The sequence below is a fragment of the Aythya fuligula genome, chromosome 20 (genome assembly GCF_009819795.1).
Source record: "Aythya fuligula isolate bAytFul2 chromosome 20, bAytFul2.pri, whole genome shotgun sequence".
NCBI classification, from domain to species: Eukaryota; Metazoa; Chordata; class Aves; order Anseriformes; family Anatidae; genus Aythya; species Aythya fuligula.
Window position 1 is genome coordinate 687,528 of NC_045578.1, and position 18,195 is coordinate 705,722.

General features: G+C 53.5%; 1 protein-coding gene across 1 annotated transcript in view; it reads right to left on the reverse strand.

The window, feature by feature from the left end:
- The window catches only part of TSPOAP1 (TSPO associated protein 1), a 69,758-nt gene extending 58,239 nt beyond the window's left edge, over window positions 1-11,519 (reverse strand). Inside the window, exon 1 of the mRNA XM_032201132.1 lies at window positions 11,217-11,519. Within this exon, the coding sequence (XP_032057023.1) occupies window positions 11,217-11,519 (303 nt within the window). The remainder of the gene's footprint in view (window positions 1-11,216) is intronic.
- Window positions 11,520-18,195: the final 6,676 nt, after the last annotated feature.

Here is an 18,195-nt window from a genome sequence, read left to right on the forward strand (position 1 = left end):
GCTGTATATATAGCTTGTGGTTACTGCTTCCTGCACAGAGCAGCTCGCCGCAGGCTTGCTGCCGAAGCAGGGTCCCAGAAAGTATTTTTATGTGTTAGCAAAGCTCAGAGCCAAGCTATTGCTTCACATCTGCCATATGGCAGCAGCAAGCCATGGACTTCGAGAAGACCTAGACAGATGTTCTCCCAGCAGCCAGACCAGTCTTGCAGGACCCAGGAATTCTTTGCTAGTGCTAATAAACACTTCCCAGGCTTTCTTGGCAGCAAGTCATATAAGCAGCTCACAGCACAAGGATGCTGATAAGCTCTAGGAAGTCTGAGACTGGGTAAAACTCATCACACTTTTGAACAAGACTATTCTTGGCTTCTTGATCACTTCTAGCAGAGAAAAAGCACAGGAGACCAGTGCCACAAAGTCCATTGTGCCAAAACCCCCGGCATAGCCAGGCACAGCAGGCAGCCTCTCCCAACCTTTCACCCCTGTATAGAAATGCATTGGCACATCAGGGAGGAAAAACATGACTGGAAGAGACTGAAAACCAAAAGAAAACCCTTTAAAAATAAATCAGCCCTCTCCTGGCCTCACTCAATGCCCCAGGTGCCACCAGCCCTCTAAGCCCCCAAGAGGGAATATTGGATGCCTCGAGCTCCCAGGCCTTTGGCAGAGCTGTTTGTAGGTGTCCACCCTGAAGAAATCCCTGGGTTCAAGAAAGGTGGAGTGAAATGTCCCATGGGAAGAGATTGCACTGCCTTCCATTTGTGGGAAAGCAAACCTATATTCATTTTCTTCTTTTTTTTTTTTCCACCCCTCTCAGCACAAAGGTGCAGTTGCTGCCTCATCCCCAAGGACACTGCGCCATGTGAGCCCCCTGGCATGACAAAGAAGCCCCCAGAGCCAAGTGCCACTCATCCTGCACAGTGCGGTGATCTGGGCCCAGAGACCCAGCACCAAGTCCTGCAGCACCAGTCCCATCCCTGCTGCTTTACAGGGACAGTAATGTGTCCCAGAGAATATTTCCCCCATTGCCAGCTCCAGGAAGAGCAGAGCCCATGCAGAGGATGCTGTGAGTGCTGATGGGGGCACAAAGCAGAATGAGGGCATGGGGTGAATCCTGTCAGCATTTTCCAGGCAAGCACAGTGTTGCTGTGGGACGGTTCACTGCTCCTGTCCCCAGAGCCAGGAAGGCAGCTCCTGGGATGAAGTCAGAATACATTATTTCCATCTCCTTGCCACTGCCAAGAAGAGTAAAGCTTCTTGTCTTTGCTCTCTTCCACGCAGAGAGGCTCAGCCAGTGCCTTCTGTGCCTGGGGAAGGAGCTGGGCAGCCATGAAGGATGCAGGGTGCTGTGGCCTCTCCCCTCTGGCAGCCAGGGCTTCTGGCACATCAGTATTGCAGTTCTGCAGGGGCTGATTGGCCCTTCTAACATGGCAGGGGCTCTGCTGGGGACTGACACCCAGATGGGCCTATTTATGTTTTTGAAGCCTCTTTACTGTAGCTACAAAACAGTGTCTTCACCAGGCCAGGATGCAAAGACTCACAGCTACTCTCCTCCTAGCCTGGACTAGCAGGCTGTTCCCAGTTCAGCTGCGCTTCAGAGCCCACCACACAGCAGAGGCTGAGTCCACGCTGAGCTCCCCAGGTGCTGCTGGCTCTCCTGGGCCTGCTCCAGGCCGGGCCTGGCCCACAGCCAGGCCACCCCCCACCTCCTAGTCCCTGCTGCAGCTGCAGGTCCTCATGGCCTCCTTAGGAGAGGCATGAGGGGCATCCACAGCCATGTGGCATCAGGAGACCCTTGCTGCGGCACCACCAGGGTGGTGGCTCCAAGCTTTGCCAAACCTCACCCTGGCACAGGGCTGGGGCCAGGCTGGCTCCTCACAGATCGCGTGGCCAGCACTGACTGACTGTCTAGACGTCATCCCACACTCATTAAACATTCATTTCCTATAATGAAATAGCTTTTCATTTATTAACCGCTCCGACGTTCCACATTGCATCTGTGCTCTGTGATGCAGCCTCACTGCAGGCATGCTTGCAGCACCCCCACACATTGTGTTTTGAATGGAGCTGAGGAAATCCTTGTGAGAATAGGCCTGGAGGCCCCCCCAAATGGCTCATCTTCATAAGGACACGTAGAAGTGCCTGCAGAAGCCAGGAGACAAAATCCAAAAGCTTCCCGCAGTCAGGAAGGTTTGCAGTGAGCTGGTGGGAGCCAAGGCAGAGCTGAACCACAGAGAAGGCACAGAGAGCCCTCATGTCCCCAGATCAGGAGATTCCTTGGCCACTAACATAATTAATCCCAGGGACAAGTTTTTTGGCCACAGAGGAAATTTTCCAAAGATAGAGCAAAGCAGGGAAATAGCAGCAGGGAGGCAAGCAGGGAAGCAGAGCACAGCTCCCTAGTGCAGCTGACACATGGCTTTGAAGCCTCTTGGTACAGTGGTAACATGATCATCTGTCACCTCTTCTGGCGGGTAGAACCAAAAATACAGTTTCCTCGTGATACATTGAGAATGAGCAAACACAGGCCTCAGCAGGATACCTACAAGAAAAGCTGCTGCTTTTTCACCTGAAAACTTCAAAAAGCCATCAAGAGCTGCAGCAGCTTTTACAGAGCGAGATGCCCAGACAGGCTGCTAACTGGGTCATGCAATCAAAATCCCCGAGGAACACGCAGCATCCAGCACAATCTTTGAAGTTCTGCGGCAAACTTGCAGGAAGCCATTTGGGGGGCAGTAAATCAAACTGCGGCTGGGTTGGCAGCTCAGCTCTGCAGTGCAGCTCGGGTCGCCAAGCTATACTGCTGGTGCCTTGCGGCTCAGCCTGGCACAGACTGGCCCAAGGGCTTCCCCAGTCCCACTGCTGCAACTGAACCAAAGTCAAAATCCAACACTTCTTGAAAATCTAGCAGAGAAGCAGATGTCAAGGAGGAATTTACCAGGTGGCTCCATGAGCCGGAAGTCTCAGGTGGCCTTTAGCATGCTCGTGACTGTTTCTAAAACATATAATTTCAAGATGTCCCCATGATGACTTCCCTGTCTGCAACAGATAGGGCTCCAGTTGCCAGGTTTGCTTCACAACAGTCATCTCTGAAATCTAACCCTCCTACTTCAGATACCACCTCTTATGTCAAAAACCACCACTACTTTCCTACTACCTTCTATATTAAACCCACCACCTCTCCCTTGTTTGAAATCATTGTCACTTGTACTGCATTAAATTCCAGGCCTCCATCATGCCAAAGCCCTATAGTTTGCTCCAGCTGACTTTGGTAATTAGTTTCCTTAACTTCTCAGTCCTTGCCACTTGGAAATAAAACCTGTCACTGACGATACGTTTTTTCCTCTTCCATCCAGGTTCAGCGGAATCAGCTTCCTTGTAGAGGGAAGTTATTTTCTGTAGGCTGCTCTTCTGCACTTCCCTCACTGCAAGTCAAAAGCAAGACAAAAATAGCATCACCTCCTGCTCGGTCAGTGAGCAAGAGCAAAACCCATCAGCTGCCACTGCCAGCACAGCGAGGACACCTCGCACTGGAGTGCGCATTATCTGCACGGAGGTAAAAGGGCTATTTTTGTTAAAGGTATGAGAGAAGAAACAGGCCCGGGATGCAGCCGTGGTTACTCTGCCATTCCTTTGATAGGCAGCCTGTTTCCCACAGCTTCCTTCATTTTGCACCAGGTTCCTGGTTTCAGACACAAACATCTATGTTTTTTCTTTGACTTCATGACACTTCCTCACCAGCTCCTCTCCCTGTGCGTTGCCAGCTCCTGTTTCCATGATTCAGCATTTTCTCCTGCTGCCCATCCCTCTTCCAAACACAATCTTATTTATTGTGATTTCCTCATTTATCTGATTTTTATTACCACAAGTAAAGAATTCACAGAAGAAAAAATCCATCCGAGGCTATTAATTTCAAATATACTGTCTCCAGCATGGAGAGTGTTGGAGCCACAGATTGCAAGATATTAAGAGAATGTTCAGGGAACATTCACTTACACCTTTTCCCAAGCATCCTATTCTGCACACCCTCTGATCACTTTCAGCTTTTTATTCAGCTGTCTTTGACAACCAGACATAAAACAGATCAGTTGGTTGAGAGAGCCCGAGGATTTGGAGTAACCCTCTTCTGTCCCCGCAAGGCCAGCCTGTCCCTGTGTCACAAAGCCCAGCACAGAGATCAGAGCAAGCAGCCCTGTGTGGGATGGACCCAGTGGGGACACCTGAAGTGGAAAGGTCCTGCCAAGGGCACAGGCGCTCATCTAGCTGAATAACTGCTGGTACCATCTGTACTGGAGTTGCTCCTTGGCCTGCCCTCCAGTGTGGTCCAGACACCTTTAACCAACACTTCTTCCAGCTAGGAGTTACCTGCCTTACATAGAGGCACGACAGTGCGGGTGTCCCCATGAAGGATTTCCCAGCTGCAACCCAACCTCTCTCCATGTTAAATGCAAATCTTTTTGCAGATCCAGGATATGCAGCCAGAAAATGCAGCTGGTAATTGCTGGGATATGATCCAACTTGTTTAGCAGATAACCTACAGTGTAGGGTTATACACAGTATGAAAACAACATGACCTTCCTGCCCTTGGGCCACTCTGGGATCCTTGGGCACCCCTAAGTCCTTTGTAGGGGCCTTTTTCATCTACATATCTTGTGAGAAAGATGCCCGCATTTCACAGGGGAAGAATCATGTATTAAGATGCTTCTGTCAACTGCCCATTTAACACTGATGTACAAGCTTCTCATTTTTCTCTTAGCAGCTTTCAGAAAGATTTTGTCTATCCCCACAGTGGTAAAGCAGGATTGTGCTCCATCCCCACCACGGTAAGGGGAGACTAATAGTCTTTCTGCTTTCATTGCAGAGAAAAACTGAAGAGATTATTTCTCTTCATTGCACAGCTTGAAATATACGAAAGTCAGGGTATATGCTGTAAAACCCATTTTGTTTGTAAAACTCAGGTGACCAACCAAGCCAAGACAGCCAAGCCTTTTTCTTTCATTGCAGATTTTCTAGGTGTTGCTGAGCATGTCATTGAATCTGCAGAGAAGTAGGCACAAGCAATGACATTTACACTAGACAAAAGCAACACATAGAAGTGGGAAGTAAATGTGTTAACATCCTCATTGCAAACACAGAAAGACGGGTGGCTTCACAACCCCTGCTTCTTGCGTACTCGTCTGCATTGCCCATCCTTTGAGCTAAACATGTGGGTATTGGCTTCCTACAGAAATTGTTGGAGATTTTGGGGTTTTAGGTCTGAACAAAGGTCAGCCTGCAGCTCCCAGCACTGCAGGCTCCAGCCCAGGCAGCCCCAAGGTCTTCATGGAGTATCTGGACTCTTTGGATGCCACGTCAGATAATTCTATTTTGTAAGTATGCAAAAAAACTGGGGAAGAGTGATAAAACTTAGCTCTTTCCAGGTTTGGTATTTTGATGGCTGGAGCAGGGACGATTGTTCTCTGATATCTCATCTTTCTTGTAACAGAAACTTTAATCCAAAGAACCACTCCCTGGAAAGGCATGAGACTTGAGAGCCATAAGAAAGGCACGGTACTGACAAATGCATGTGGGATGCTCCTGTCTACAGTGAGCAGCCTGGGGCTGTGCCAGGGCTTCACACCCGGCAGCCATGGAACTGCAGTTCAGTAAATCCCTACCCCAGGCCGAAGTGCCAGTGCCCTCTAACAGGATCACAGCTTGAAAAGTTAATACCCGGTCTCCTTCCTACTTCAGAGCCTCAGCAATGGTATTTGTGGTCTCACGAGTTGTTTTTATTGAGTAGAGAGACTGTATTACCTAATGCATTCAGCTCTGAAGAGATGGATGACCTCTTGAACCTTGGAAGACACATCATAGAACTAGAGTGGCAGATTTTGTATGCAGAGCTCAGTTTTTGCCCAGGCATCTGCCCCATAGTTCTCTACCATGTGAGTCTATTTCCTGAATTACTTGCAGTTTCCCAGGGGTGAAGAGTACCTTTTCTGCTTGGGTCATATTTGCTTAAAAAATGTTGATTGCCCAGACTCTGGCACATTGGGAACAGCATTTCTTACACATTGCAGTAAGTAAGAATTCACTAGCCAAAATGTGATTTTAAGATTTTGTCCTTTTGACAAGCCCCAAATCTCCAATGTCTTTAACAAGTAGATGAAGGACAAAGAAATAATTTCCTTGCACCGCTCACAAGAGCCAAAGGCACTGTTTGGTGATCAATATGGGAATGTGAATGGCAAGAGCAGTGGAAGACTTACAAACTGATGCCCAAAAGGGTATTTTCCAAGAACTGCTAAACAGATGGCTCAGCTGCAGAAAGCCTGTACTCAAAGCAGGAGGAGGCCAACAAGGCTGCCGGCATTGCATGTGCCATATCTCTTCATGTTGTTCCAGCAGGAAGGAGGACTACAGCCACAGGACACCCAAAAGAAAGAAGAAAAGGCATTGGCAAGTTCCCTTGTGGATAATGTACAGAGGGTGAAATGAAAAAGATGCTGAGACAAAAGATCATGGTGCAGTAGCAGCCAACTTCCCAAACCAGTCCATCATCACCAGTCCAGAGGAGCCAAGAACACAGTGAGGAGGCAATGGGCTGGTGTCTCTCATCCTCCATGTTCTGCACAAGTAACCTTTCCAAGCCATTTGGATATGTCTTTGTACTGACAGTACAGGTGAGAAGAGTCAGCTTTCTCAGAAAGACAAGTAAAATAAAAATTACTTTCCCCTTCCAAATAGTCTTGCTTTGTGCTTTCGTCCATTCCTACAAATAAAATCACATTGGGTTTTCATGGCAGACAGCTATCTGCAGTTGGCCATACATTCGTAATGCTTGCAGAAAATGGCACTAAGTCATTTGCATGAGGCTGAGTGTTGCCAAGAAAAAATAATTTACTCAGATTTTGAGCTAGATGGAGTATGATCTTTTTCTGATTGTGATTCTCTGAAATGGTGTCCATAACAGTCAGAACTGGCCTCAGTACCCAGGAAGGCCTTCTCACCTCCCTACCATATTTTATTTTGCTGATCTATCCATTTAGTCAGGGGTGCAGCTGTACACATCCTCAGGCATTAAATGAATAGGTTTTCATCTATGGAGTGTTCAAAGCTCTTAAAATACCATGAATTCCTGCAAAAGGAACTGAGCTTGCTGTTAAATGCAGCTTGTCCTGAACACTTGGCATGGAGGATGTTTACCAGCATTTTATAATTCTTACTGTATCTGTGACTTGTGTTAAGTCCCATTGAGAGCAACAGCTTTTTTTCTGTGGATATTTAAATTCCAACTGATTTGGGGGCTCCCTGGATTAAGCATCTTTGTTTGGGTTTTACAGAGTAATTGAACATCCTTAGCTCCCTCTGACCTCAGAGAGAAAGCTGCATGCTTGGCTTTTTAGAAATTCAGATCCAAAGTGGCTTCCTGAGATTGAGACATAGTCACATTAGCCAACTCTGAGCACCCTAGCCATGCTCCTTGCTTTTGTGGCTCATGAGATGCCAGAACATGGATGGTTAAGCTGCTGAGCTTATCCCATCTGTACATGAAGCTGGATAGGCTGGTGGGGCACTAATCCTGGAAACAGAGGGCACAGAGAATATCCAGAAAGTGAATGACCTTGTTCCTTTCCCCTCTATCAATTTAGGGCACCAGGAAAAAGCCTTCAGTTCAGCAACCCACCCTCAAACCATCCCAAATTTCCAGGACCAAAGCAGATCCCAGCAGGGCAGCACCCCACAGCAGATGCCGACAACTGAGCTCTTCTGGGAAATGCTCTAAAACCGTTCTGACAGCATTACGAGAAGTTTCCAGTTTCCAACCAGACTGTACCTGTGACACTTTGACCCCATTCTTCCTACATAGTGTTTTACATAATGTTTTTCTCCTCTGATATTCATCATTCTGATTGTGATCCTAAACCTGCCGTACCTGGAGATTCTCAGCAAGAAAGTCTTTTCTTACCTTCTGTGTCTACACAGAAATTTTGGAAAACAAGACCAGAGTGATTTCAAAGGCCTTGGAACAAGAATAGAATCATAGAATCATAGAATATCCTGAGTTGGAAGGGACCCTTAAGGATCATCAAGTCCAACTCTTGATACCGCACAGGTCTACCCAGAAGTTCAGACCATGTGCCTAAGTTCACAGTCCAATCTCTTCTTAAATTCAGACAGGCTCGGTGCAGTGACCACTTCCCTGGGGAGCCTGTTCCAGTGTGCAACCACCCTCTCTGTGAAGAACCCCCTCCTGACGCCCAGCCTAAATTTCCCCTGCCTCAGCTTAACCCCGTTCCCGCGGGTCCTGTCACTAGTGTTAATGGAGAAAAGGTCTCCTGCCTCTTGACAACCCCTTACGAGGAAGTTGTAGACTGTGATGAGGTCCCCCCTCAGCCTCCTCTTCTCCAGGCTGAACAGGCCCAGTGACCTCAGCCGTTCCTCGTACGTCTTCCCCTCAAGGCCTTTCACCATCTTCGTAGCCCTCCTCTGGACACTTTCCAACAGTTTCATGTCCTTTTTATACTGTGGTGCCCAGAACTGCACACAGTACTCGAGGTGAGGCCGCACCATACATTCATGAGATCAAGCCCCCAAATAGCATTAGTCAGTAGTAAGATGGGGGATGCACGTCTCTGCTGTTACTCTGCAGAGGAGCTAGGAAATCCTGCAGTGCATTGCAGGACGCAGAGGAGCACAGCAAATGGCGGGGAAGAAACGGGCACAGGGAAATTCCCACAGGACCTATGAAGAACACTCATATCAAGGAGTCTACTGTAGCTTTGGGACAGGGTTAGAGAGATGGAAGGGTCCCAATCTTTGGAGATATTCAACACTTGCCTGGACAGGCCCTAAACAACGTTATCCAGCTCTGGAGCAAGCTCTGCTCCAGACAGAGGCTGCATGGGATGCTCCAGGTGTTCTCCTCAGCCCCATCCCACTTCTCTATCTCCACAGTTCACTTGCCAGCTCCCATATGGGAGAAAGGTGGCAGCTCCCCAACCCCTGCACTCCAGAGGGATCTAAGCAAGAAAGCTGATATTAACTTGACCTACAGAAAGTCTTAACGTCTGCCCCTAGACTGGCCCTGAGGAAATGGCACAGCATTAGTGGCAGAGGCTGGTACACACGGCAAGAGCTTCATCATAAAATCAACCTCTTTAATCAACTCTGTCAGTGATGAGCCCTCAAGAGGCTCTTCCCCACACTAGGAGATTACTCCCTGGAGGCTGCTGCCCTGTTTGCATAATGCAGCACTGACATCCCAAGGACAGAAGTCCTGGACTCCTACAGGAATCCCAGCTCTGTCTGCAGGGCACATGGCATTGGTAGCACTTGTCCCAGCCTGGCCAGGAAGAGCCACGCTTTGGAGGGGAGCTCCCTGCTGGATCTGAAACAGAGATCAGTTGCAAGCCTTTCATATCACTTGACTTTAGGAGGAAGTGCTGGATTTCCTTCCAGGAGATGACAAGTTAACCTTTCTGGGGATCAACAGCAATGTTAAGGATGTAACATTATCATGACTACCACCACAGGATCACCAGTACTACCACAGTAATGTCATGGTACTGCCACAGTCCCACTATGGCACTAACACAATACACGACAGTACCACCAGGTGCCACAGTACCATTGCTATCTCAAGTACCATTGTGGTACTGACTCAGTACACTGGTGCTGTGGTGACACTACCATGGTGCTGCCAAGCCCATGAAGAGGGAAGGGAAACAGTCATCTGCCATGTTAGGACCACCCAACATGGAAAGGAAAAACTAGGGAAAAGTCAAAGCTTCCCAAAGACCAAGGGAAACTGGATGGTGAATGCTCAGCAGTCACAGCCATTGAAAGCAAGTGGGGTCATCGCCCTCACCACTTCCACCCACACATGCAGCTGGTGCCTAGGGTACCCACTGCAGGATCAGCCAGAGCTGGGTGCATAGCTCCCACCCACAGGTGGAGAACTGCTGGAGAACCCACAATGACCCCTTTGCGCCATCTCCTGCCCCTTGCTACCCTCCCCGGACAGCATGAGGCAGTCCTGTGGGTCAGAATAAAGCTGAGCACCAGAGCAAGGAACACCAACACCAAGACAGGGTGCTTCCTCCCTCCCTCACCTGCTGGCTCTCCTGAAGCAAGAGGAAACATTACGTTTGGCACAACTGGTTCGAGTCTTGGGATGGACAGCTAAGGGGGATGGGAGCAGAAATGCTTCCTACACTGCTGCCCCAGTTTTGTCTGGGGTGTTTCTGGAACAACCAAGAGCTGTGACCAGAGGTGGGCTGAGGACTGTGTGGCTAAATGTGGCATTTCCCTAAGCATCACGATAAACAGCCATTCAAAAAAAAAAAAAAAAAAAAAAAAAAAAAAAAAAAAAAAACATAAGAGACTGCTTAAATGAAACAATTTTCTCTCCCAATGGGTTTCCAGCAGTACCCTTGCTCCTGTGAGCTGGTCCAGCCACCCTCCAGCTGTGCTCAGGAACACAGCACTGGCATAGCTCAAAAATCTCCTGCTAAACCCCAACCAGCTCTGCTCACCTCTTCTTCCCCACACTCTAGAAGAACAGGCTGAGAGCTTATTCCTTCCTTATTTTAAACACATCACAGAGTCACCTCAGAGCACCAGGGGATCCCAGGAAGATGAGCGATTTTACCCAAGGAAAGGGAGGGTGAGTTGTCATAAACAGGGCCAGCTAATGAACTTATGTGGCCAGGATTGAGGGGGTGAGGCTCCCAGGAAGCCTCTTCGCCTGTTTTCAGAGAGATGCTGCGAGGGGCAGCGCATTGCATTGCCTCGAGGTGCCCTGCTTTGTCTGCAGGGACAAGATCCCCGCTGCCCACCAAGCCCACAACCCCTCCAGACTACCCTGCTGGAAGAGGGCGCGCTCTGGAAGCAGGTGGCAGTGAGCTGTGTCCCCTTCACCACCCTCAGCGCCACTGATGCTGCCGGAGCGCGGAGATGCCGCAGGGGTGGGGGAGCCCCGGGCTGACATATCTGTGCCCGGAGCCAGCTCCAGCACCAGCAGGGCAGCGGCAGCTGGAAACCCCTGCGGCTCCTTCCCCCTCACCCGCTGCGTGGCAGCGACTCCAGCAGCTCCCGGCCCCACGGGGTCGGTGCCGCGGGGCGGCTCAGCCGCGGCCCGGCGCAGCCACGTCCCGAGCCCGGCCGAGGCGACGGCCGTCCGTGGCCACGACGCCTCTCGCCCCGAAACGCGGCTCGCCGGGCAGCCGCCCTACCTGGGCCAGGCCGTCCGTCCGCTCACGTCCGAGCCCGTCCATGGCTTGCCGAGGCCTAACGAGCTCCGGCGCGGGGCGACCCCGCTGCGGGTCCGCCGGGGGGGCGAGGAGGCTGCTGCGGGCTCCCTCCTGGGGCTGGGCTGCTCCGGCCCCCTCCGGGCCCGGGGACGGCGGGCGGCTCGCCCTGCCGGCGGCGCCCCCCGCGCCCTCACGCGTGGCCGGCGCCAGGGACACGTCCGGGCAGGCGGAGGCCGAGGCCGCGGGGACGGCGTCGCCCGTGTGCGGCGGGTCCGGCTCCTCCATGGCTCACGCTGCGGCGCGGGGGGCTGTCCGCGGCTGCGGGGCCCGGCGCGGGCACCCCGAAGGCATCAGAGCGGCGACGGCGGCGGGCGCCCGGGCCGCGCTCCCGCCCGGCGGGGACGGAGGCGGCGGCAGCATCCCCGCGCCCGGGGAGGCTCCGTCCCCGCCTGGATCCGCCGGCTCGGCGGGCGGGCGGCTGCCGGTGCGTGTGCGCGTCCGTGCGCGCGTGTGTCCGCGTGTCTGCGCGTGTGCGCGTGTCCCACCCCGCACGCACACGCGCTCCGCTCCCGCACCCTACAAAGGCCGCCCGCTGCCCCCAGCCCCGCCGACCCCCGCGCCCGCCGAGGCCCGGGCCGGCCGCCGCAGCGCCGAGACGCCGGTGGGGGGCCGCGGGCGCTGCCCGCCCCTGGCCGCGGCCCGGCGGAGCTCCCCACGCGGAGCCCCGCAGGCCCCGGCGGCCGCGCGGCCGAGCCGTGCACGCGGAACCCGGGCCTGGGCACCCCGCCGGGAGGAACGCCGGCCCTGCCGGTTTCCATGGCGATGGTGCGGGAACGGTGCCGGCTGCCCGCCGGTGAGGCTCCGCGCCGGGGGAGCCCCGCCACCATCCCGCTGCCCCCCGCCTCGCCCGGCTCACGGGGTGCTGGCGGCGGGGTCCCGCCGGGCTCTCGCCGCCCCCAGGCGCGGCTCCGGGGTTGGGGGTTCCTCTGTGGGGAGCCCCGCGCGTTTCCCCATCCCCTCTGGCCCCGTGTCCCGCTAGTGCTGCCCTGCAGGGCCAAGCACAGTCACGACCCGCTGCCGAAAACACGAACTTGGGCCCTGCCAGCACACGTAGGGGCTGCGGTGGGTGAGCCACAATGTGGGAAGGGAGGGAGCCGTTGGGGTTGGCGTGGTCCAGATGCACAGACAAGAGATGAGAGTTAGCAGCAGAGCACTGCAGCAAAGCTCACACAGAGCCACAGAGGTGTCTGCTGCCCATCTTGCTCTCCGTGGATGGAAGCCACCCCACACAGTGGGCCACGCAGCACCAGTGACACAGCACCAGTCTCTCGGGGAGAGCCCCCGCCCCGTTCCCCAGGACGCCCACTTGTCCTTGCTCCCCAGCCCAGCTCCAGCCTTGTCCTGCAGCAGGACACGGTTTGGCCATCCCTCCGCTGCTGGGGATGCACCCCGCCTGCTGCATCAGCATGCGTGGCTGCGGGGTAGACAGTGTTTTGTAACACTGTTGCTCCGTTTGTGGCCATGGCTCCAGGTGAGGTACACGCAGGAGCCTCAGGTGGCTGGCATGCACGTTTCAGAGGCTGCTTTATGAGCACTGCCTGTGGGAGCTCACGGGCACACCCGGACGTGCAGGGTGCAGATGTGTCACCTACTGAAACAGATGCCACTGGCTTCGTGTCAGCTCTGCCTGAGCACAGACAGTGCAGACATCACCACCAACAGCAGTTTTCTCACCGCTGACTCTAAAGTCTGCAGATGACCCACTTAGATGTTGTGGGGAGTTAGCACCAGGTCTAACAGTCCCACATCTGGCAGCATCCTCGAAGCCTGCCATCGCACAAATCCAGCATCTCTGAGCTCTTCATTTTAAAGAGTGTTTATTGTGATGATCGCCAAGCTGGCCACAAGCAGTGAACAAAACCAACAGACCAGAGGGAAAATTTCACACAGCAGATCCCACCTACCCACATCTTCTGATACTTGCATATCTCCAATCACTAGCTCAAGTGATGCCCCCCCCCCCTCCATGAGCACTCAGGATGAGTCCCACTGCCTTCCACTGCCAGGAGGAGACCTGGAACCCCCTGGTCCCTGCCCATGACTGTTTTCCTCCCCAGGAGATGCCCCAGGCAGGATCTCCAGATGCTGCACAAGTGCAGAGCAAGGCCCAGGTGCTGCACAACTTGCTGACAAGACAGAACAAGAAGGTTTAATTAGCAGGACGCAAGAGCCAGCAGTGGGAAGGGAAACGTGCTGCTGATAAGATCATGTGGTTGCGAGCAGCGCACGGCACACGCTGCTCAAACAGCACAGCCTCCTTGGGAACCCTGCTCCGACATGTCTTATTTTGCACTTCCACTGCCATGTGCTGCTCACCACAGCAGTCTGCTTATCCCACCAGGGAACTGCTGCTATCACCAGACCTACTGTGCAGTTCTAGGCTTCTCCCGCTCACCAGTGCCAGACCCGCGTGGCTCCATGGTGCTCCCAGGACCTGCTGCCCTGGAGTATCAGGGGCCAGGGCCAAGCCAGGCACCCATTTTCTCCTCCCACAGTCCTACAGAAGACCCCAGTCAGGTGAGATGAAGTCAGGTAAGATGGTGGCGCATCAGTGGCATACACACTGAACCCATAGCCATGAGCTGCCCATCCCTGAAGAGACTGGATGCATCCTAGCTTCCTGAGCTTGGCAAGCTGGAGGTGCTCTTACTCCTTGGCCAGCCAGCTGGATAAATCAGGGCCATGGACCATCCTTAGGGAGGAAAGAGAAATCCATCTGAGTTATTAAACAAAGGCACGGTGGCTTGGGAGCTCCTTGAGCTGACTGAGTGAAGTCTTCATGACAGCTGTGGGGAAAAATTGCTACAGGCACCTCCAGTTACCCCTTGGTCCCCCAAGTCATGCAAGCACCTTCTGTGGGTCAATGCTCCATGTACATGAGATGGAGCAAAGTGTTTCCTTAGAAAGATACTTGAAGCTCTCCTAAGACAGAGGAAATGACAGGCTTAGGAAAAACAAACAATGGCACTGAGCAATTAATGAAAACCAGGTGACAGTAGGGAGGCCGAGATCAACAATTCAACCCTGGGAAGCTGAAAAAGGACTGCAGCAGAGCCCCCCAGCAGCACCCACTGCTCTCTAAAGGCCTCCAAGGAGCCAAGGTTCAGACACAGAGTGCACAGACCCCAGGGCCTCCTGCCCTCTTCCACTGTGGAGCAGCAAGAGTGGACATGCTCCATGGCAGAGAAGAAATAAGGAGCCAAACATTGACCCCAGGGCCCTCAAAAACCAGGGAGCCATCCCACAGGTTTTGAGCAGGACACTGATAACAGGATCCATTGGTAGCCTCCAGACAAGGTGAAATGAACCAGGACCAGGGGCTCCCCATGAGACTGCTCAGGGCAATTAAGACTAATTAGTGTCCTCGGTTGTCCTATCGACCTTCTCCTCTGCCTCAGGGGATGGAATTTGGTGGGACCATGAAGGATTAATGGGAGCTCCTGTAGCTCTCTGTGGTCTCAGCTGGGGAAGGAGGCCGAGGCTGTGCCAGCTCTGGGTGACCTGTGCCCTGCTGCGGGGGTGGTGGCACTGGGGCAGTTGGTGGGCACTGACCTGGTTCCATCCTCCTTTCCCGCAGGCCCCTGAGGACAGCCCCAGTGAGACCAGGACACATGGTGACACCAATGGATGCCCACTCTCCCAGCTGAGAACCTTGGCTTCTGCTTCGCACCTCCCTTGAACCATTCCAGGGCCACCAGGGCTGAGAGTTTGCTCTGGCATGTCTTGGTGCAGATCTGGGGAGGAGACATGAACATCTGTGATGCCCATGCTTGCAAGGATTTCCTGGGCACTGTTGCATGGGAAATGTGCATTTGTAGGACACAGCATTGTGCTGGGGGTGTGTGCATCCCTGGGCAGGCATGAGCACGTGGGCTGAGCACAGCATAGCAGGGACCACCAGGCTCAGGAAACAGCTAAAAGCAGCCCAGCAGGGAAGGGGATGAGATCAGCTGGGCGCAGGGCATGGTGCAGCCCCCCACAAATGTGGTGGCTCATGTTCTGCAGTATGGAAACCCCACAGCATGTGGGACTGGGGCATTTGTGTGGGTCTGAAGACAGTGGGGGAAGCCTTCCACTGCCCTCATGGCCCCGTTGGGCTGGGAGCTGCACAGCCGCCGCACGGCCATAGCATTGACCCGGGCGAGGAGAAATGTGCCGAGGTCCTTCAGAGACTGGCAGTTCCACCCAGTAGGGAATGGACACGTTTACTTGCAGGAACCAGCTGACATGCACTCAGCCCACAGGGAGGGCACTAAAAAAGGAGATGTGTTTAAAAAAAAAAAAAAAAAAAAAGTTGCAGTTTCTGTTTTGCTGCTCTCAGCAAGAAATATGTTTCCAACATCTCTGCAGGCAGTGAATGCTGGGTGGTTATAACATTTGTGACCATAATATTCATCAATCATAAGTATCCCGTATTTATGTTGCCTAATACTTACATATTCATTATTAGGAACGTGACCTTTCAAAACTTCTACGTATTAAAACTGTAAACTTGGGCTTTGTTTTCCTTTTAGGCACGCAACAAAATGAAAGCTGCTTAGGGCAGGCTATGCTGCTTCCTTGTTTTTTGTTTTTTGTTTTTTGTTTTTTTTTTTTTTATCTTTCCCAAGGCCAGGAGATGGGGAATCAAAGCCAAGCATGGGGATGCCCACAGGTGTTTGGGAACTGACATTTGGGCACTGGGGACCTAGAAAGCCAGAACATGGGGACAACAGCATGGATGGGCTGTGTGTGTGTGGGGACAGTGACCACAGGAGCGTCTCATTCCCTCTCTATGTGAAGGTGGCAGGGCTGTGGCAGGATGTGGCCACTTTGCCATGAGCCTGGACGGACACGGGGCGCAAGTCACACTGTGTGGTGCTGGTGCCCCTCGTACTGTTTCTAACACCCCTGAGCCCCCCCCAGGCCCTGTCCCCGTGCAAGCTTGCAGTGCCCCCCAGCTGCTGGCCATGGCCTTGGGGAACTGCAGGTGTCTTTTTCCAGTTTTTGCGTTTCCCAATAATAGAATAAAAAAGACAAAGTCCACAAGTCAACACTGAAAGAGTTTTATTTAGCAGCATCCTGCCATTGTGCAGCCATGCAAAGCTATTCGCCAGCCCCCCCGCCTCTCCCCACCCGCACATGGCCACCACAACCCAGCTCCCCACAGGACTTTGCCATCCATGACCTGAAGATGGGGCAGAAAAGCACAAATCGCAGGCTTTGCTACCTACCTGTCCCCTCAGCCCCATGTCCCAGGCGTGCTGGCTTGGTGGCAGCAGGGACGGTGGTGGTGCTGGCGCCAGCCTGTCCTTGGCTCCCCAGCCGTGCACAGCTGGTGGCCAGCTCGCAGGTGGCCGGCAGTGCTCTCTTCTCCGTAGCCCACAGTACACTCATCCATAAAGTAGGAAACACTACACCCTGCAGTGCTGTTTAGTAGTGCTTTCTACTTTATGGGTGACTGCACTGTCTCTCAGTCGGTGTCGGCGATGCTCTCCTCCAGCGACGTGGCCTCTTCCGCCTGCACCCCGCGTGCCTGGCCGTGGGGATGTTTCTGTGTCAGCATGGCCGGGGGCGCGAATGGCAGGGCTGGCTTTGCCCTGGGGACAGGGAGCTCCTGCTGGCATCACGTCCTGCCCTGGGGAACCGTGCCAGGCACAAGGGACATCCTCACCTCATCCCCATGGGGGAGATCCTGCCTGGTACCCCTGAAACCCCACCCTGGGCACAAAGGGGCAGCCTCGCTTTACCAGCCACTGTACCTCCTACACCATCATTCCCCCTCAAGCCCTATCCTGAGCACAAGGGACTCTGTCACCTTGTCCCCAAGGGGGGGTATCCCACCTCAGACCCCTTTCTGCCCACAAAGAACACCCTTGCCTTGTCCCCACTGGAGGGGATCTCACCTCAAACCCCACCATCCCCTCTCAAACCCCATCCTGGGCAAAGATAGCCTCTTTGCCTTACCCTCATAGGGAGACCCTCATCTCATCCTCTGCCCTGTTCACAAAGGTCCCCCTTGGACTCTTCCCAAACTGAGGTTGAGCTGCTCCCCTAGAGTTGTCTCCCTTGACAGGAAACACCCCACCTTAAACTCTGTTGTTGTCCTTCAAACCCCATCCCTCGCCTTGATCTTAAGTTTGAGATCCCACCATAAACTCCCTCATTGTCCCTTGAAGCCTATCAGTTTCACAGAGGAACCCTTTGCCTCATCCCCATGGGGGCACTCCACCTAAATGCCACTCAGGTCACAGAGGACTCTTTTTGCCTCAGTCCCATCGTGGAGATCCCACAGCAAAGCCCATCTGGACCAAAGACCCCTTGCCTTGCGTTGTTCCCATGATGGAGACACCACCTAAATTCCACTGTGGTCACAGAAGACTCCTTTACCTTGGCCTCATGGTGGAGACCCCATCCCCATTACAGGGACCACCCTTTAAAAGTCCCCATCTCATACTGCCATTCCTGTCACCAAAGTCCCCCTTGCCCTGTCTTATTGTGGGAATCCCACACTCTGTCCCCTCCAGAGAAGTCACCCTTTCCATGGGGCCACAGAAGTGCCATGGACCGGAGGCTTCCCAGGGACCTCCACCTCTCCCCTGCCTGCCACCCCTATGGAGACCCCCTCAATGTCCCCGTTGCCCTTCAGGCCACATGGCAGGGGACACCAGGCAGCCCCCGTGGCCATACAGAGCCATGCGCCCCACAGTGACCTCAGCCCTGTGCCCCCCGGAATGTCTCCAGTGCCCCCCAGAATGGCTTCTGTGCCCAGCAGCAGCCTCACCTATCCCCACCAGCCTCTGCATCCTCTGCCTCCTGTCCTGCTGGAACTGAAATCTCCTCGGTGGCACTTCTGCTTCAGGCTCTTCCCATCTCCTCCCGCCCACCACTGCAGCGCCTCCTCCCTGGGGGGGACCCTCTT